A 21,859-nucleotide genomic window follows, 5' to 3' on the forward strand; every position below is an offset into this window, starting at 1 on the left:
AGGAAGGAAGGAAGGAAGGAAGGAAGGAAGGAAGGAAGGAAGGAAGGAAGGAAGGAAGGAAGGAAGGAAGGAAGGAAAGAAGGAAGGAAGGAAGGAAAGAAGGAAGGAAGAAAGGGAGGGAGGGAGGAAGGAAATCAATTTGGAGCAATGTTAGAATGTGATCATTGGATTCAGCCTGCTTTAGGCTTATAGAATAAGAGATATAGTATACATTCCCTGCCCCCTGCTTTTCTACTGTGTGAATTTAATATAATTTGTACCCCCTTATGCTGTTTGGAAACCCATTTTGATCAGTATCAGCCCTACCCTTTGACACCTGTACTACGGCAGGACCCTAGAGGTCTGGTGGCTCCGTGGCTCCCAGAGGAGGATGTCCCCAAGTCCCCCAAGAAACTCAGCTGGCTTCCCTTTGAAAGTTTCTGATTAGTTTCATTACCCCAATAGGAAGGTACAAGCATTTATTACGTACCTCCTATGTGCTGGACATTGTGCTAAGTACTTTACAAATATTACCCCCTTTGATCCTCAAAACAACCTTGAGAGGCTGGTGTTATTGTCATCCCCTTTTTACAACTGAGGAAACTGAGGCAAACAAAGATTAAATGACCTGCCTGGGGTCACAAAACTAGGAAGTAGCTGAGGTAAGATTTGTTCTATGTCTTCCTCCTCCATCTAGCCTAACAGAATGACATTGTTTTTGCCTTTGTAATAATGATGATGTTGACAATGACAGCTAGGACTTAAATCCCCATTGCCTTGTACTCTGGCATGCATTTAAGCTCTTAGTAAATGCTTGTGGGTGCATTTGGTTATTTCTCTCCACCCCCATGAGGTCCTGTGTTTTTCTCTTGCTCAGAGAGCTTTCTTGGTTTCTCTGTGGCTCTAAGTGACCACCCCGGCAGGCTGGATCCGAAGGCAATAAATACCAAGGCATCCCATGACCCAAGCAAAAGTCTGAGGACAGGAGTCAAAAAACAGCTCCTAACCTTTTGCTAATAATTTGATTTTTTTTCTTCTAATAATGGCAGGCCACAAGAATATTGCTGAATACGTGACAATAAAAAGAAGAGAAGGAATAGTTATACATTCTTCTATTTGCCTTTCTTTTTCTTTCCAAACTTTCCTCGGCTCCCGAGAAAGAGTAAAAGCATTTATATTGTTCTAGGGCCTTTGTGAGGCATCTCCTCAAAATCAAGGGCAAAGATAAAGTCTAAAACCACATACTGTACTCACTTTTGAGACTCAGCCCAGGAGTTAATATTTCTTCTTTGGGAGTACTTTCCAATACTGTTTTCCCCCTCAAACTTTGGATCATAGTTCAGAGCTGGAAAGGACTTTAGAAATGGACCATTAAGGACAACTCCCTCATTTTACAGATGAAGAAACTGAGGCACAGAAAAGTAAGGTGATTTAATCAGGTTCTACACCTAGAAGTGTCTGAGATGGGATTGGAACCCAGGTTTTCCTGATTCCAAGTCCAACACCCTCTCCAGGACACCACATTGCCTTTGAGAAAAGAGGCAGGCAGGGAACATAGATGAAGACTTAAAAACAGAACCAATAATCTCCTGGGTTTTATATAGGCACCTGGCACTACTGACCCAGCACTGACCCATGGCACGTTAATACAATTCTGAGGGTTTTTCTAGTTGTGGGAAAAGGTTCGTACTGAACCTGCCAAACTCCCCAGTCTGATTACACTTGAGGCATCTGGGAGCTGGATGTCTGGGTTCGAGGGGGCAGTGAGTGACTTTGGAACAGAGCAAACACATGGAGCCTCCTAACCTATGGGCTCCTCCTCAGACTCCTGGCCACAGATGGTGCTGATGGAATAAAAGGCTACCAGTTGGGTTTTGTTTTTAATTGAAGGGGAAAAAAATATGAGAAAAAATGTAGGAGGATGAATCAGCACCAAGCCCAGGGTGCTTAGCTTCCTAAGTCATCTGCTTTCACACCATGCACTTGGCAATGTTTTACTTGGTTTGGTGTATGAGAAACGGCTTGTGTGTGTGTGTGTGTGTGTGTTTGTGTGTGTGTGTGTGTTTTAAAATCACGGCTGATCCATGTTCTGGTGCCATGAGAACTCTGATCAGAATGATTCTCAGAGTAAAACGATTTAATGGGCGCAGGGGCCGAGGTTAAGAAGATCTAGGCAATGTTATGTCTCCTGAACACGAGTCATCAGTAGTCAACAAATAACCAATAAGACATGGCATACTCTTACCTTCTGTTTTAGAATCAATACTGTGTGTTGGTTTCCAAGGCAGAAGAGTGGTAAGGGCTAAGTGACTTGCCCAGGGTCACACAGCTAGGAAGTGTCTGAGGCCAAATTTCAACCTGGGACCTCCCAACTCCAAGCCTGGCTCTCTATCCCCTGAACCACCAGCACATGTGATTTTTAAAAGGTGTTTCTTGACATCTTGGAAGTCAAGAACTTTTCTCTCCCAGGGCAACAGGACATGGAACACTTTTAGGAAGAAGGATTCAGAATGTGTTTTTGTCACTAGATTCTAAGTTCCTTGAGGTAATGTCAAGTTCAATTCTGAATGCCCAGAGCCTTAAAGAGTGCCACATTCAACAGCAGGGAATAATCAATATTAATCTTAAAGCACAACCTTAAATCTGAATTAGTTCTCTGTATACTTCATATGGCACCTGGCGGTTGGTTTGCTGCCCCTGCCTAACCCATGCTGAGCAGCCTCAGGAGAATATTCTGGCCACTCTTTTATTGCTCAGGGAGCAGACATTTCCATTTTTAACTGAAGGTTTTGTCGGCCACATCCTTGGGGTCTCTCAGTGGGAGATACCAGAGATGAAGGGGCCAATTCGGAGCATTACAGACATTTTAGGCAGTAGATAGAGGGTGCCTGGATTGGATGAGGGTGTTGGGAATAGAAAGAAATTTTGGGAGGGGACCAGCAGTGACTAGATATTTTGTGGAAGAAGATAGGAAGATCCATCCAGTTGGGGAAGGGATTCCTTTTTCTTTTAACATCCACAATCAGGCATTTTCATCTTGTCATCTTGGCATTTTCCAGATGGTTGTGATAGTCACCCGACAAGGAGATGTCCATTTGGGAGGAGGAAGAGTTCCTGTTCCTTGTCAGGGCTAACCCTTCTTCCTCTGGGCATGACTCGGGTCCTGCCCTGCTCCTTCAGGGCCCTGAGCACCTGCTCCCTATCTCCTACCTCCTTTTTGCCTACAGAGACTTGGTCTCCTTTCCCTAAAAACTAAAACTGAAACAAAACCTCCTACCTTCTACCTCAAGTTCCTTTCCTGTCTCTCTCCTCCTCTGGAAGAGAAACAGAACCCATGACTTTCTTCTCACCAAACATGCCCACCTCTTGCAGTATATTTATGACAGTACTCCAAGGACCCAGCCTAAACCATCACAGTCATCTTGGGCTCCTTCTTCATCCCCCCTCTCTGTCTCTCCGTCTCCATCTCCGTCTCCATCTCCGTCTCCGTCTCCGTCTCCGTCTCCGTCTCCGTCTCCGTCTCCGTCTCCGTCTCCCTCTTTCTCTCTGTCTCTCTCTGTCTCTCTCTTTGTCTTTCTCTCTGTCTCTGTCTCTCTCTCTGTCTCTCTCTCTCTGTCTCTCTCTCTGTCTCTCTCTTCTTCTCTCTCTCTGTCTCTCTCTCTCTTCTTCTCTCTCTCTGTCTCTCTGTCTCTCTCTCTCTCTGTCTCTCTCTCTCTCTGTCTCTCTCTGTCTCTCTCTCTCTCTCTCTGTCTCTCTCTCTCTCTCTCTCTGTCTCTCATCTCCAAGTTCATTTGATTCCATTTCCACAGATGACTGTCAAATCAGCAAGTGTTTAAGGGTTTACCACATGCCAAGCATGGTGCTAAGTGCTGGGGAGACAAAAAACAAGGTGTCCCAACAGTCTTGGTGCAGTTTTAAGCTAGGCGAAGACTATGGGGACAACATTATGATGAGGATGAGGATGAGGATGAGGATGATGATAGTAAGAGTAATGATAATAATACTTATATTCTAATAGGGAAGACAACACATAGAGGTGAGCTGAAAAGCTCAGCGGGGAGAACAAGAAGCATTTGGGATTGTAATGGAGGTTAGCTGTGCTGGGACCATCCTCAAAATGAAGGCTCCTAATGAACGCACTAATGGGAGAAGAGGGGTCCAAGAGGAGAGTTGAGACTTAGTGAGGATGTCTCAAGAGTCAGAAATGGAGCCAGGAGGGAAATTTATCTCACAAACTGGGCCTTCTCTGATTCTACTCCTACTGCCCTAATGCCAGGGTCTCATTCCTTCAATAATGGTGTCCTAACCAGTTTCCCACCTCCAAGCTCTTTCTGCTCCAATTCATCTCTCTAAACACAGCCCTGATGACCATATTCCCTTACTCAGAATCTTCAGTGACTCTCTGTGCCCCACTGAATAATGTTGAAATTCCTTACTAAGCTTGCAATGCCTCAACCTACCTTTCTAGGTCTCCTTTCCTTTACTCCATTTCCCAAATCCTACACTGCTACCATGCAGGGCTATTCACTATTTTCCAAGTATGTCCCGTCATTTCCTGTCTCCACACACAGAAGAGAAGTTTCTCTCTGGGTCAGGATGTTCTCCCTCAATCCCAGTTTAACAAACTTCTTTCCAAACTTTATGACTCAGCTAAAATGTTGCTAATACAAACAGGACAATTTTGTTACTACCATGTTAAACTGAAAATACGATTTTTAAAAAGAAACCAACATTCTTGGTTTCTCTCTTGGCCTTCTTTGTATATTGGACTATTTGTGTCTATTGGTAACAAAAAACAAAAGGACTAGAATAAAGCCTTCCTAGTTCACCATCCATCCATCCATCCATCCATCCATCCATCCATCCATCCATCCATCCATCCATCTATCCCAAGGGTTCAAAGTAATGTAGTTTCTCCCCATCATACTTGGTTTAACTGATACCACAAACTCTTGGAGCTCCAGAATTGTTTTCCCAGTTTTCCTTGGTAAGATTATTCAGTGGTTTCAGGCCTGGTGGGAAATGCTAGTTTCTTACGCAGTTCCACCTCCAGGAAATCATCTGCTTTTCAATGGAACCACTTCCTGCTTACAGTTCAAAGTAGTTTGCTGCTGAAAACCTTGCTCCTCTCAGCACCCACGAACCCTTGGCTGAATGGGATTTAATAGGGATGAGGTAGAGATCATATACTTGGGTTCAAAAAATTAATTTCACAAGAACCTGGTGGAGGAGGTAGGAATAGACACAAATTTTTTTTAAAAATGAAAAAAGAAACAAAACTGGAAGATTCGAATGGACTACAAGCTTAATGAGAATCAATGGTAGAAGAGGGCAGCCAAGCAAAGCTAATGCAGTCTTGGGCTATGCCAAGGACACCTAGCAACTAGGGACCGAGGAGGTGGTCACAGAGCACGGCACGGTGCTTGGTCCATGGAGAGTGTTTGGTAAACAATTAGTGAGTAATCGTTCTGGTTGGACCATGCGTAGAAATAATGTTCACCTTTTTTAGCCTCATTTTAATTTTATTGTTGTTCAGTAGTTTTACTCATGTCCGAGTCTTCACGCCCCATTTGGGGAGTGGTTGGCCATTTCCTTTTTCCAGCTCATTTTACGGACGAGGAAACTGAAGTCAACAGGGTTGAGTGCCTGGCTCAGGGTCACTCAGCAAGTCAGTGTCTGCGGCCAGATTTGAGTTTTCCTGAGTCCGGGCTGGGCACTCTCTCCACTGTGCCACCTACTGATAGGTACTTGATAAATGTTCATCGATGGATTTGATTAAGCAGTCAACATTTTCCAAGGTGGAATGAGCTGCTTGGGAGGTGGAGGGCTGCCTCTCAGGAAAGGGCATTGAACAGAGGCTGGTTACTGGGTATATTCTAGAGAGAATCACTTCCAGATATGGGCTGAACTGGGATCTCTTTCAGAGCTGAGATTCTAGATTTCTGACTCTGTGCGGTTCGTCTGTTGACTTTCTTAAAATATAAAACCAACAAACCCCCCCAAGACGTGGGATTTGGAGTCGGGGGTCCTGGGTCTGAAGCGCAGTTAGTCGTGTGGCCTTGGGAGAGTCCTTTAGCACCGCCTAGTCCTCAGTGTCCCCTGCTGTAAAATGATTTCTTTAGCTACAACAACCTCTAAGGCTCCTTCCAGCTCCCCACTCCACATCATGTGAGAGCTGCCGGCTGAGTCCTCCAGAAGAAAACCGTCCGGGCCGCTGGCTTGGGTCTTTGGGGGAAAATCGCAGCATTGCCTTTTAATTGTAACTTGATTCTGGGAAGTCCCATTTGCTCTCTCCGCACTGGTGTTTGTTTTCACTAGCTCCCCTGACAGAGATTTCATGCCAATGACCAGAGACAAGTATGTCAATTTGTTAACAAATTTGACCACTTCTTTTCTTTGGCAATGGCGGGGGCTGCTCTCCTCGAAGCGATTCTCATGGCTGCATCTCTTGCAAACCACTCGAATCTGTTATTCCAAGGCAGAAGAAGAGGAGTCCAATCAAGCATCACGAAAAGGCTCAAACACGAATGTTCTTACGCAGGACACAACTTCGAAATATGCACGTTTCCAAAAGGCAAAAGGAAGGACGGCAGGGCTCTGCCACACCACCGCGCCATGTTTATTCCAGGATGGCATGCCTTGATGCTTCCAAGGGGGACCCCGCCTGCTCCATGAAGTCCACAGGGATTGTTCCCTCAGAGGACATTTCATCTATGCTCTGCACTCGACCTTGGGCAACTGTGGCCTCTGGGTCTTTAGCTAAATACTGATGCATCCTGGCTTCCATTACAGACCTCGTTATGGCAGCCAGGGGTGTACCTAATGGCAGGTCCCACCATCTAATCCACCAAAGGGTTCAAGCTCAGCGTTAGAGCTGACGAAGCGGACCATCTAAGGGACACCATCCGAGTGACACCCACTGGCGAAGGTCACCAGCAATCCTCTCCAGGCTCTCCTGGATCATTAGATGACGATCTCCTTGAGGACTTTCATTTGCCTCTTTCTCGTATCCCCAGTGCTTAGCACAGTGCCTGGCACATGGTAGATGCTTAATCGATATTGACTGATTGATTGATACTCTGGACTTTCTCTGTCCTGCTCCAGAAACCTCTTTGACCTGGAAGCCCACTCTAGCCCTGGAATCCCCTCTCAGAAACACCTTTCAGCTGGGTGGCCTCTCCTCTGATGAGATGGAGCCTTCCAGTAGCTCCATTTTAAGGAGGAGACCCCGGCCAGCCCACTTTATCTTCTTCTCCAAGTTACATTCTCTACAGCATCTCCTTCCATCTCCTCTGCCCCTGCTTTTGGGCCCCATTTTGTCTGCTCTCATTAGAATGTAAGCTCCTGGAAGGCAGGAACCATCTTTCTCATTGGTATTCTCAGTATTTAGCACAGTGCCTGACACAAGGAAAATACTTAACAAATGCCAGTTGACTGACTGACTGATTGACTGCTCCTGGCATCCAGGAAGTTGCCATATCCTTGTCTCTCTTTTGTGTTAAGGTGACTGAGGCTCAGAGATGACTGGTTTGAAAGCTAGCTGGATCTGGAATGAGAAGAAGGAACTTAAGCTTCACCCAAGTCCTTCTACTTCCTTCCTGTGTGACCCTGGCAAGTCCTTTTCATCTCTAGGTTTCTGCTTCCTCATCCATAATGTGGATATTGCCATGAACATTCTGGGGTCCTCGTGACACTAAAATTAGGAACTTACAACTTCAAATGCCTCAAAGACTGCCAGCTGCCCACCACCATTCGTCAGCCGGTACAACTGAAGGACTGAGAATGAGCCTGTTGTCAGAAAACCCACGTCTGTTGGGTGGTACGATGGAGAGAGAGAAAGAGAGAGAGAGAGAGAGAGAGAGAGAGAGAGAGAGAGAGAGAGAGAGAGAGAGACAGACAGAGAGAGACAGACAGACAGAGAGAGACAGAGAGAGACAGAGGCAGAGAGAGAGCGAGAGAGAGACAGAGAGACAGAGAAACAGAGAGAGAGAGAGAGAGAGAGAGAGACAGAGACAGAGACAGAGACAGAGACAGAGACAGAGACACAGAGAGAGACAGAGAGACAAAGAGACAGAGAGCGAGCTGTACCTGGAGTCAGGAACACTTCAGTTCAAATCTCAACTTAGCCACTTCCTAGCTGTAGTTGTGCATCCCTGGGTAAGTTACTTAACCTCTGTTTGTCTCATCTGTAAAATGGGGATAGTAACAGCATCTACTTCCCAGAGTGGTTGTGAAGATAAGATAGTATTTGGAAAGTTCTTTGCAAACCTTCAAATGCTATGTAAGTGCCAACTAGAATTGCTATCATTATGTTTCTAAATTTAAAAGGCACTTCATATAAGTAGAGAGTTAAACCATTCTGCGTGACTCAAGGCCAAAAACATAGATGAGAGATTTTCCTAAACAATACATAGAAAAGCAATTCAGTTCTATTAGTAAGTGCTTACCATGCACAGAGACTGAAAATTTAAGGAAAAAAAATTTGAAAAGACCTGAGGAAGATCATCATCATATTCGGCAAAATTTGTCCATTTGGGGCGTTTCCATTCTGGATTTGATTTTTAAATTTTTTTCAGAGCTGGAAAGGCTTTAGCACTAAGTTTCTTTTTTTTTCTTTTTTTTTTTAATTTCATTTAAAAAAATGTCCAGGGTTCCATGATTCATGTTGTCTCCCTCCCCTTTCCTTTCCCCCTCCCAGAGCTGACAAGCAATTCCACTGGGCTATACATATATTCTCATTCCAAACCTGTTTCCATATTATTCATTTCACAAAGGTTCTTCAGCTTGCATTCACAGCTCTGTTTTTGCATTTAAAAATATTCTGCTATCTAGAGAGCTGAGTCAAATTTATAAGAACATGAGTCATTCCCCAGCTGATAAATGGTCAAAGGCTCTGAGCAGGCAATTTTTAGAAGATGAAATCAAAGCCATCTATCATCATATGAAAAATGCTTTAATTACTATTGATTGGAGAAATGCAAATTAAAACAACTCTGAGGTAGCTTTCAGAACAACTAATAGGCTAGAAAAGGAAAAGGATAAATGTCGGAGAACTGGAGCATTGTGGGGAAATTGGAGCATTGAGGCAGTGTTGGTGGAGTGACCAACTGATCTCTGCCTTCTGGAGAGTAATTTGGAACCATGACCCAAAGGCTTAAGACTGTACATGCCCTCTGCCCCAGCAATGCCGCTACTAGTTCTGAATACCAAAGAGATTTTTCTTTAAAATATTGACAGCTGTTCTTTCATGGTGGCAAAGAATTGAACACTGAAAGGATGCCTGTCAACTGGAGAATGGCTGAACACGTTGTGGTATATGATTGTGAGGGGATATGATTGTGCTATAAGAAGTGGCAAGCAGGATGCTTTCAGAAAAACCTGGAAAGACTTATAAAAGATAATGCAGAGTGAAATGAACAGAACTCGGAGAACATCATCTACACTAACGGCAATGTACCATGATCAACTGTGAATGACTTAGCTATTCTCAGCAATACAATGATCCAAAACAGTCCCAAAGGACTCCAGATGAAAAATGCTCTCTGCCTTCAGAGAAAGAACTGATGGAGTCTGAATGCAGTGTGAAGCATAATTTGTTTCTAACTTTCTTCATTTTTCTCTTCTTTTCTCTGGGATTTTCTTTTACAACATGGCTAAAATAGAAAGATATCTTGCATCTCTGGGCATGTATAATTTATATCAAATTACCTTCTCAAGGAAGGAGGAGGGGAGAAAGAGAACTTGGAACTCAAAATTAAAAAAAAAAAACATCAAAATTGTTTTTATGTATAATTAAAAAAAATAAGACCTAAAAATGTTCACATTTCTAAAAATAAAAATATTTTGATAATCATTTTAATATAATTGATTCCTTTGAAATCTTATGTTTTCTTTCATGCATTTAAACACATTATTCTCACAAGGGGCCCACAGGTTTCACCAGAGGGATCTATGACCTATACAAAAAAAGTTCATCTAATTTTCATGTAGTACAGATGGAGAAACTGAGGCATGGAGTGAGAAAGATTTTGTGATTTGTCCAGGTTACTAGGAGATAGAATTGAAATTAAAAGCAAGGGGGTCCTGATTCCCAGCCTGGGACATTTTTGTTTTCCCTTTAAAATTTTTCCTTCATGACAACTGATACTTTTTGGAGGAGAGTTTCAAAAGCTGTCTTCTAATTTCTAACATAATAAACAAGCCATGATACTTTTGGTCTGAGGGTTATGTTAGGGAAAGAAACCATTTATATGAAACCACTCTTCAGCCAGGCTCCATTTCAAGGAAATGGCAAACAAACATCTCCCAGGGTAACTCCCAGAACACTTGGGTGACATTGGTGTTTGTCAGGATGGATTACACCAAACCAATAAAGCATGGAACTGGGGACTCAAAAGAAAAGCTTCTCCAAATCCAAAGAAAATGGCAAAGCTGGCCCACAAGTACTCCGGGCTGACGCTGACCAGGGCTGAGCACTGACAACTGGCCTTAGAAGTTCTCTGAGAGTTAACTGGGCCCATAAATTCCAAGACCTTCCTGAAATCACCTTAACGATGCTTTATGTCACATGTGGTCTCTTCCCACATGGATTTCGCTCAGAAGCATCATAAAAAATAAACTCATTTCCCTTCAAGTTCCCTCCTACCAGATCCTATATAAATGCATGAGGATACTAGAGAAGAATAAAGCACACACATATTCTGAAAGCATATAATTTTTATAGAGATGAGAAAGTAGACATATGGCCAGTTCTGTTGTGTGTGTGTGTGTGTGCAGGGGGGAGTAATAATAATATCTGTTTTGCTTTTTAAGGCAGCTAGGCTCAGGGAAGATACTGTCCAGAAAAACTAAGTTCAAATCCTACCTCAGACACTTATTAGCTGTATGACTCTAGGAAAGTCACTTAAGCTGTCTGCCTCAATTTCCTCATCTGTAAAATGGGAATAACAAGAGCACCTCATGAAAAAGTGTTCTAAATCTCTAATAATTAGAGAAATACAAATCAAAACAACTCTGAGGTACCACCTCACACCTAGAAGATTGGCTGAAATGATAGCAGGGGAGAGTAATGAATGTTGGAGGGAATGTGGCCAAATTGGGACATTAATGCATTGCTGGTGGAGTTATGAATTGATCCAACCATTCTGGATAGGAATTTGGAATTATGCCCAATGAGCTCTAAAAGACTGCCTGCCCTTTGATCCAGCCATACCATTGCTGGGTTTGTACCCCAAAGAGATCATAGATAAAAAGACCTGTACAAAAATATTTTTTAGCTGCACTCTTTGTGGTGGCAAAAAACTGGAAAACGAGGGGATGCCCTTCAATTGGGGAATGGCTGAACAAATTGTGGTATCTGCTGGTGATGGATTACTATTGTGCTCAAAGGAATAAAGAACTGGAGGAATTCCATGTGAACTGGAAAGACCTCCAGGAACTGATGCAGAGTGAAAGGAGCAGAGCTAGAAGAACATTGTACACAGAGATGGATACACTGTGGTAAAATCTAATGTAATGGACGTCTGTACTAGCAGCAATGCAGTGACCCAGGACAATTCTGAGGGATTTATGGAAAAGATGCTACCCACATCCAGAGGAAAAACTGCAGGAGTGGAAACACAGAAGAAAAACAACTGCCTGAACACTTGGGTTGATGAGGACATGATTGGGGATGTGGACTCTTAATGACCACGCTAGTACAACTATCAACAATATGGAAATAGGTTTTGATCGATGACACAGGAAGAAACCAGTGGAAATGTGTGGTGGCTACTAGGGGGTTGGGGGGGGGAGAGAGAGAGCAAGAACATGAATCATGTAACCATGAAAAAAATTTTCTAAAAAGGAAAAAAAAATTAAATAAAAAAAAAAAAACAAAACCAAGAGCACCTACCTGATAAGGTTATTGTGAGAGTCAAGTAAGATAACATATTCCAAGGGCTTTGTAGATATTAAAATGCTGCTACATGTAGACTATATATTATTTTTCTCAAGAATTTGGTGTCTTCAGGGGCAGCTAGGCGGCTCAGTGGATAGAGAGCCAAGGCTGGAGATGGGAAGTCCTGGGTTCAAATGTGTCCTCAAACAGTTCCTAGCTGTGTGACCCTGGACAAATCACTTAACCCCCATTGCCTGGCCCCTACCTCTCTTCTGCCTTAGAACTGATACTTAGTATTGATTCTAAGACAGAAGATAAAAATTGGAAAAAAAAAAGAATTTGGTTATCTTCCACTCTTTCTGCTAACCTATGAATCAGTCCCTCAATCCCTTCCAAAGGAGGTTGCCTTTAGCATGAACTTTCTCTTCGGACAACAGTCTGATCTAGTTCTTCTCCCATACTTGTTTTTGATAATGCCGTCTCTACTTTCTCATACGGAACATCAAGGTCTGCAGTTTTAGAGCCCAAATATGGCAGCTCCATTGTCACTGGTAAGGGGTTGGCTCTAAAACTGCCTTTTCTTCCATTTGTCACGAGTGATGCCAGTAAAGCATGGTGCACCAAACACGGCCCAAGGGGTATCTTTGAACAGGAGGGGAATTTAGTCAATCAAGTAACAAAAGGGAGGGTTACTCCACTGCCAGCCCATGGACCCCAGTGGATCACACACACCTGGCCAACATGGCTAGAGAGATGCCCCAGAAAGTCCAGGGGACCCCTATGAGGAATTTCTAGGACATAGCAAGGCTCTCCCATGATGAGAAGGTAAGCAGCCTCCCTGATGGCGAGTCTCTGCATAGCGGCCGGATGCCTTGCCCGACGCTCATGGTGGGGGTTGGCGCCAGTGAACAGGGACATCTCTCTGGTGGCTTCCATTGAGGATACTGAGGGGATCCGATGCTGCCAATCCCTGATAGACAGGCTGGAAGCATTTAGAAACTCCAAAGGAGACGCCCTGCTCTCGGGGAGCTCCCGGGGGGGGGGGGGCTAAATCAGCCTCACGGGCACAACGCAATGAGTTCACAGGGATGTCGGAGAGGAAGACACTTGGAGGCATGAGAGAGGCTGTGCTTGGGGGGAGACTCATCCAAGAAGGGCTTGTTTTCTCAGCTCCACAGGAGGCATTTATTAAGCACCGACTGTTTACCAGACATAGCACTAAGCACGGGGCCAACGGAATGACACACTTTCTGACAATGGCCAAGTGAATATTCCAGGCAATACAGAGTAGAGTGACAGAATCCACTCTAGAAATAGTTTTAGATGGGGCAGGAAATCCCATTTGCAGGAGGGAAGCCGGACAAGGAAGGTGGCTAAGAGCAAAGGCCAGGGGGCAGCTAACCTTGTGTCCCGTCCCTTGCCAGCTTCATGACCCTCCGGGAAGCTGCTGTGCCTTCGTTCCCTCCTCTGTAAAATGGGGGTAATAATAGCCTCCACATCACCGGATTATGGGGAGGATGACATGAAATTCTATCCATAGAGTGCTTTGCAAAACCCTCTTCCTAGAGACGGATTATTTTAATGATGAGACACAAGAATCAGAGCTGCGCCTCGGACTCATACCGGCAGTGTGAGCTGTCTGAGGCCAGATGTGAACCCTGAACCCCACCTCCGGGCCGGCCCTCCATCCACAGAGCCTCCTCGCCGCCCCTGGAACACGCTTTTTAAAAGCTTTCTTTGTTATTCGTGATTTTTCATGGTATTTTCTTGTGGGCCGGGTTGTCTGTGGCAGCGTGGCCGACACGGCGATGTTCTGCGCGAGGGCGCACGCGTCGTCTCCAGCAACGCGCGCTTTCTTGAGGGAGGGAATTTGGAACTCAAAACTGAAAAAAGAATGTAAAAAGTTTGCTTGCAGGTCGTGAGGGAGTCGCTAAGGGAATAGATTTTATTTTAAAGCGAGTCCCTTCCCCTGTATCTGGGATGCCCGGCTGATGCCCAGGCCTCTGGCAGTCCCAGAGGACGCCTGACACAGGCTGGTGAGCGCCTGCCCCGCCCCGGCAGGCGGCGCTCAAGTCTAAGAGCCACAGATCGAGAGCGCAGAGGGCAGAACCTGCGTCTGGCGTGGGGAAGACCCGCCGTGGCGTCTTCCTCTACGCGTTTGCTAGCCGTGTGCCCCGGACAAGTGGCTTAGCTTCTCGGCCTCAGCTCCTTCATCTGTAAAATGGAGACAGTGAGGGCACACGGGGTGGTTTTGTGAAGACCAAATGAGACACACGGCCCTCGGCCAGCCTGAAAGCGCTGTAAGTGCCAGGCGCCTTTCTCCTCCTCCCCCTCTCCTCATTCCACTCTCATCTTCCGGATAAACAAACAGAGACCCCAGCACGAAGTCGCTTGTCCAAGATCACATTGGTGGTAAATGGCAGGAGTGGAATTTGAACCCAGGTCCTCCGAATACAAATCCAATTCTCCTTCCGAGTCACCCTGATGTCTCCCCTTCGTTGTGAAACCTGGCTGAGATGCCAGTCGCGGGCATCTAATTAGATGGCACTTAGAGTGAACGGGATGAGCCACCGCCGCCCCACAGAGAAGGTTAACAAGAAATATTCATTTCACGTCTGCGGTTGTTCCATTTGCCAGAATAGAGCCAACGCTGTCATTTTTCTATCGTGCGCATTTTTACGAAGCTCTCCAGGGGGCCATTTCAGTGATCCCAGGCATCCCCTTTGTTTCTTGCACAAATAACGGATCTGGACTTTGGGGGTAGCCGGGCCGCCGGAGGGGAAAGGCAGCTGGAAAGCAGGAGGAGCAGCCCGGGACAGGCGTCCAGGCCTCCATGTGGTCACGGAGCCTGTCCTCACGCTGGGCTGCTCTGATGGAGCCTGGGAGAGCCCGGGCTCCCTTCCACCCCACAGCGGAACGCGCGATGACTTTGGTGAGAAAAGAATGAAGCTGGCCCAGATGATGCCACGTAGATGATGCGGCTGGACGCTGAGCTGGGCACAGGACGGGAGGGCAGAGGGCTGGATCCCGTCTGAGACGCTGCACTGGTTTCCCTGCCCAGCGGACGTTCCCCGAGACGAATGTGCCCTCTTGTTAACAGCAGCACCCTCCTGGCAGCGCCATCTGCCCATGAATCGTGGGCCACCACAAGCTCCGGAGAATCTACGTGTCAGCTGACCCAACGGGCCATGAAGAGGGAGCCGCGGGCTATCTCCAAGTCTTGTAAGTAAGGATGACAGGATTCAAGCCCTTGTGGGGCTAGAAGAGGGTACCGGGCAGTCACGGGGTAAGATCAGGGTCAAGGGATGGCCGATTTGAGGGGTATTTGCTAGTCACAAAACATTAAATATGAAAGGAAAGACTCCAGTGCCTCTAGGTTGGGACAGTCTGGGGCAACGTACAGAATGCTGGTCTTAAGAGTCAAGAAGATCAAGGTTTGGGGGCAGCTAGGCGGCTCAGTGGATTAAGAGTCAGGCCCAGGGATGGGAGGTCTTGGGTTCAAATCTGGCCTGAGACACTTGGGGCAAGTCACTTAACCCCCATTGCCAAGCCCTTACTACTCTTCCCCCTTAGAACCAATACCTAGTATTGATTCCAAGATGGAAGGTAAGGGTTAAAAAAAAGGTCAGGGTTCAAATCCCACTACGGATACTTATTAGCTATATACCTGAGCAAGTCAGTGTGCCTCAGTTTCCTCATGTATAAAATTGGAATAATTGCAAACAATATTGTTGGAAGGATGAAGTGAAAGAATTTCTGCAAAGTGCTTTGCAAACAACCTTGTCGACACACATTAGCTATGATTATTAAAAGACACAAGGAATATTTGAGCAGCTCTTTTTGTGATGGCAAGAATGGAAGACTGAGGGGATGCCCATCAATTGGCGAATGGCCAAACAAGCCATGGCATAGGATTGTAATGGAATATAACTGTGCTATAAGAAACGACGATTTAAGAAAAACCTGGAAAGACCTACTTGAACAGGTGCAAAGTGAAGCGAACAGAACCACAACACTGTAGACAGTAACAGCAATATTATACGAAGAACATTTATGAACACCTTGATGATTCTTAGCAATATAGTGATCTAGACAATCTCCAAGGACTCATGATGAAAAACACTCTCTGCCTCCAGAGAAAGAATTGGTGGAGTCCAAAGGCAGACCAAGACACACTATACAGTTCACTTTATTTCTTCCCTTTTTTTCTGTTTGTTCAAGTTCTTTCACAAAATGACAAAGAAAGATGTTTCACGCTATGACATATATAAAATCTAAAAAAAAAAAAAAAAAGACACAAGGAATCAAGGGCTGGATTTACTCAGGAAGAGCTGAGTTCAAGTCCTTTCTTGATACATACAGCTCATGTGACACTAGGCAAGTTACTTAACTTCTCAGTAGTTGAGGAACTCTCTAAGACTGTCAACTGTAAAGAAAGTGACACCTTGCATTGGGAGAGGAGTACTTCTAGCCTGAAAAATTCACAGGTCAGGTGAGAAATAAATAATAATTACTAAAAATAATCACCACCGGCACCATCAGAGTGAATCCTCTTGGAAGATTTATGGAAGGATCTGGATGAGATTCCCAGAGGCCAAGAAGGCACAGATGATTTACCAGCTCCACAGGAAGAGAAGGTAACTACATTCCAGAGATCCAGGATCCAATGACATGCCCACGCAAAGCAGAGAATACTCTCCCTTGGGGGGTTCCACCTCACTGGACGCTTCCAAGCAAAGGCTAGATGAGTTCCGTTGGGTGTGCTTTGGACCTGTTGCCTCCTGATGCTCCTCTCAACTCTGAAGGAAAACAACTGATCACATGAGTTGATGGGGATATGATTGGGGAAGTAGACTCTAAATGATCACTCTAGTGTAAATATCAATAATATGGAAATAGGTCTTGATCAATGACACATGTAAAACCCAGTGGAATTGCATGTTGCTATGGGAGGCGGTGAGGGGAGGGAAAGAACATGAATCATGTAACTATGTAAAAATATTCTAAATTAATTAATTAAATAAATTTTGCCAGATTAAAAAAAAAAACAACTGCAGTGCCCAAGAGAAGAAATTTCCAAATGAAGATTATCATGCAGTAAGAATGAAGTTAGCCCTCAGGTTTTGCAGGTCAGGTCAATCACATACTGAGCTTGAGACCAAAGGCCACTGGAAGACCAAGAAAGCAGGGGATAGATATTGCATGATGTCTAATATAAACCATAGATATCATGACAGAACAAGGTCAAAGACAATTCCTAAGTGTGGAGAGAGTTATAGGAATAAGAACCACAAATTTCATCGACCAACCATCATTTATTATGCAGCTATCATGTGCCAGGCAGTGTGGCATAGGGGGTCAGGCTCAAGGGTAGTGAGAGCTAGATTCAAGTTCTCCCCTCGGACATTCATTGGTCTTCAATCATCATGTTATTCTGGTCTTACCTCCTCAGTTCCATGAGATTCAAAGATGGAGTTTGCTCACCTTGGAGTTCCTAGCACTGTTGAATCCCAGTTTAAGTCTATGTACCAAGCACTGGGCTGGGCACTAGCTTGGCAAAGACAAAAAAATGACACCACCAGTTTACTAATACCCAACTGTGTTGTTCTCATATCTGAGAGAATCAGAGCCTCAGAAGAGAGCACCATCTTTATGTACTGATCCAGAGTGAATACTGATCGTTAACCTCAGGAACTCGGAGACTGGCTTCAAAAGCACACAGCACAATAATAGGGAAACGTAGCTTAACGAATCAAGGGATGGAGGCAATTATAAAGTGCAACATTTTGATTACACAATATCAAATGGCTTCGCGTGAACAGAATTAATGCAATTAGGATAAGAAAAGTCCACTGGGAGAAAAATCTTTGTATCACTTATCTCTGATAAGGGTCTTATATCCAAGATATAGAGACAATTAACGGAAGTATAAAAGACAAAGAACCGTTCCCCAAGAGATAAATGGGCAAAAGTTAGGTATCGTTTGTAAAAATAATTGAAATTCACAGTCACATGAAAGAATGCTCTAAAACCCTGCTAATAAGAGAAACACATATAAAAACAATCCTGAGGTGCTGACTCACATCCACAAAATTGACAAAGGTGGAAACGATGAGAAGAGTTAGTGCTGGAAGAGTTGGGGAAAGATGGGGGCACAGAACCTTTTCAATGGAAATGTAAATTGGTGCATTGACTCCAGGAGCAATTTGTAATAATGCGGAAAAAAAAAGTGATTAAGAGGCACGTACCCTTTAGGCAACTACCCCTAGACAATCAATGGCAAAAAGAAAGGTCCCATATTCACCAAAATATCTATAACCATCACTTTTTGTGGTAGCAAAGAATTGGAAAAACATGAATGTCCATCCACTGAGGAACGGCCAAGTGAATTGTGGCCCATGAAAGCAACAGAATCTTACTGTGTGATAAAAATGGTGACCATGATGAATACAGAGAAGCCTAGAAAGATCTCTATGAACTGATACAGAATAAAGTAAACAGACGCAGGGAAACAATTGCTACAATAGCTACAAGACAAATAAAAAACAAACAACTGAAACTAAACATTTCACAATTATAATGAACAAATATGCCCTCAAGAAGAAATATGAGAAGACACCTCTCAGAGATGAGCAACTATGGGTGTAAAACATTGCATTTAACCTCAGATTTTGTCAATGTTTTATTTGTTCTTTATCACAAAGGACGGCTCTCTGAGAGAACCTCCCTCATTTACAGGGGAGAAAACTGAGGCCCAGACAAGGCCCATAGACACATAGCTAGTGAGTAGCAGAGCTCTTAAAATAAAGCTAGTAAATTCCTTAGACATGAGTGAAACATTCTGTGATTCTTTTCCCCAAGCCAGCATATGGTTAACTGAGAGTGAGAACACAGTTAGCAGGCTGTCACTCTGGTCTCATTTGTCCTTATTGGGAGACTGTCTTGTTTAAGGTTCAGAAATTAAAGGGAGAAAAGTAGGACCTGGGATGAGATGCTACTTTTATGGAAATTCACCAAATATGAATGCTCAAGGCCAAGGACACCATCTATTGTAAAAGAAATGGAAATATCTTTTGTTGGGAAAGATTCATGTTGTCATTAAGTTATTACCGTAGGAGGCAGCTGGGTAAAGTGGGAAAGGCTTGGGAAAACCAAGCAAAAGAGAAACCCAACATCAGTCATCTTGGACTTACTAGAGGGAAACTGACGTGTTGCAGATCCAGTTCAATCTACCACCATGAAACGGCCACTACCTACCCACCATCCCATTGGGGAAAGAACCGAAGGCCCAGACGATTCATTTTTACCTTTAACACTACCTGACATTTCTACAGTACTCTAACGAAGGAAGACCAACCGTATGTACAAAATGAAGGCAGAAAGGATCAAGCATTCATTAAACTCCTACTGTATACCAGGCACTACGCTAAGCCCTAGATAAATACTGGCTTATTTGATCCTCACAATAATGCTGGGAGATAGGTACTCTTATCATTTCCATTTTACAGATGAGGAAACTGAGGCAAACAGGATTAAGTGACTTGCCCAGGGTCCTGTCACAGCAGGAAGGTCTGAAGCTGGATTTCAATGCAGGTCTTCCTGACTTCAGGTGCAGGGCTTTATCCTCGGCAACTCTTAGGTCCTTGGAGAAATCAAATGATTTGTCCAAAGTGAAATCTATACCTATCACTAAAGATATGGTCATTAATGAAGTTTTAGTGAGAGAAAAAGGGGAATTGAGAGCCAGGCCTCAAGACAGAAAGTCCTGGGTTCAAATCTGGTCTTAGACCCTTCCTAGCTGTGTGTCCCTGGGCAAGTCACTTAATCCCCATTGCCTAGCCCTTACCACTCTTCTGCCTTGGACCCAATACACAGTATTCATTCTAAGACAGAAAATAAGGGTTTAAAAATAAAATGTTTGGAGACCTCTGTTCTCACCCATCATTGTTCTCTGGTGCCATTTTATCCCCCAATAAAAGTTTTGCACTATTCAATAAAGACCTGGGTTCCAACCCTACCTCATGATTTCAATAGATTTGTGGGCTTGGGAAAATCACTTAAGTAACCCTTGCCTCAGTTTCCTTGACTGTAAAATGGGAAAATAAGAGCACCTTCTTCCCCCAGTTGTCGTGAGGCTCAAATGAGCCAATACTTGAAAAGTCCTTTGCAAACCTCAAGGCCCAATTTAATATTAGCCATTGTTATCAATGAAATCTTGATTTTACAGCAGATTCTCTGCCCCAAATTAAAACATCATTAAGAAAAATATCAACTCCAAAGTGGAGAAGGACCTTTTATGGCTCTAATGAGCTAAGATTCCCCAAGACGGATAGTTTCTCTCCATTCACATGCCGATCTCCTTAGATAATTCAGAAGTCTGCAAAAGGCAACTAATTCAGAAAAATTTCCAACTTAATAGAATAAGAGCAGTATCGAGGGAAACCGAGCACAACCAGTCCAGTCAGTGACCAGCCACAAATTCCAAATGAAGGATGCAGTCGGTAATATTTGTCGTCACCAGGGAATACCTTGTTTCTTCCCACAAGCAGAATTCTCTCCTATTTCAGGAAGATCAGAGCCAACCTTCAGACTCCATTTCCAAATTCCCTTCTCTACCGTGTGACCATCCCTGCCTCAGTGCCCTCCACAAGCCATCCCCGTGGCCTCCCCTTGGCGCTGATCATTGGAAGCTAAGGCAAGCCTGGGCCACTTACTCATTTCTCTCCAGATGAATGATCAGCTCCTTGCCATCCACTTCTATTCGGAAACTCAGTCCCACTGGGTGACCCTGAAAAAGGAACACAAGTTTTCCATGAGAAAATGTTCTCTGGTTCCTTTGGGGGCTGGATACCCAACTGCTGCTGCATGCCAGGAAAAATGAGGCAGAGAGAGGTTAAATCACTTGTCCAGGGATATATAACTAGGAAGTGTCTGAGCTTGGATTTGAACTCGGCTCTTGTTGACCTCAGATAAGGAGTTCTAGGTACTGTTCCACCTAACTGGAAGGAAGCTTGGCGATTACAGAATCCCTTCCCTCATGGTAGAGACTGAGGAAATTGAGGACCAGCATCAGGAGGGGACAGCTGGCAAGCCCTCCTCTGGGAGTGACCTGCCAGGATGTGGCATGAGGCAGAAAGCCCACCGTCCCTGGGAATCTCTACTGAAGTCACTAGACATGGCCCATACCCCTGACTCTGGCTTCAGGGTTCCTACTTTTATTTGCTCCCTGGTGGAGGGAATCCCAACCGTGGAGAACTTGAGGTTCAAAGCCTGTCGGGGACACTTAGAAGCTTTGTTCTCCTGGAAGAGTAATCCATAAAGTGGGGATATCACCAGACTGTTAGGAGAAACCAATGGGAGGCACTTTGCAAACCTTGAAACGGCACCTAAAAGCTGGTCATTCATAACCATCATCATTCATATTATTAAAATGTTTTCATTTTTGAAATAGAATTTATTTCCACCTTTGTCACCATCAAGCAATTATGAAGCACCTACTGTGTGCCAGGAAAAGGGCTAAAGCCTGGGGACATAAAGAAAGACAAAAGCATGGGCCCTGCCCTCAGGAGTTCCCCATCTACTGGGTACGAAAGCATGGAAGCAACTAGCTAAGAACAAACGATTGATCACATACATGGGAGGCCACCTTGGAGGGGAGGCACGAGACCTGGGCCATCATTAGCCTGATCTTCACTCCTTTCCACATTGACGTGGTGGGGTGAACAAACTCCTACCACCACAGCCTATCTTCCCCTGTTCTATGGTAAGCTGGTCTTTGTTTAGTATGCAGTCAGACTCAGGTTGAAGAAGGAAGGGAGGATGGAAGGAAGGAAGGAAGGAAGGAAGGAAGGAAGGAAGGAAGGAAGGAAGGAAGGAAGGAAGGAAAGAAGGAGGGAAGGAAGGAAAGAAAGAAGGAAGGAAGGAAGGAAAGAAGGAAGGAAGGAAGGAAAGAAAGAAGGAAGGAAGGAAGGAAGGAAGGAAGGAAGGAAGGAAGGAAGGAAG

The 21,859-nt window shown here is 44.5% G+C and overlaps 1 protein-coding gene across 1 annotated transcript in view; it reads right to left on the reverse strand.

Annotated features, from left to right (window-relative positions):
* Positions 1–21,859, reverse strand: part of ADAM12 (ADAM metallopeptidase domain 12) — a 377,713-nt gene that overhangs the window by 264,614 nt on the left and 91,240 nt on the right. The window contains exon 3 of the mRNA XM_044660350.1: positions 20,572–20,645. Coding sequence (XP_044516285.1) covers positions 20,572–20,645 — 74 coding nt within the window. The remainder of the gene's footprint in view (positions 1–20,571; positions 20,646–21,859) is intronic.

The sequence above is a fragment of the Gracilinanus agilis genome, chromosome 2, assembly GCF_016433145.1.
Source record: "Gracilinanus agilis isolate LMUSP501 chromosome 2, AgileGrace, whole genome shotgun sequence".
In the NCBI taxonomy this organism is placed as follows: domain Eukaryota; kingdom Metazoa; phylum Chordata; class Mammalia; order Didelphimorphia; family Didelphidae; genus Gracilinanus; species Gracilinanus agilis.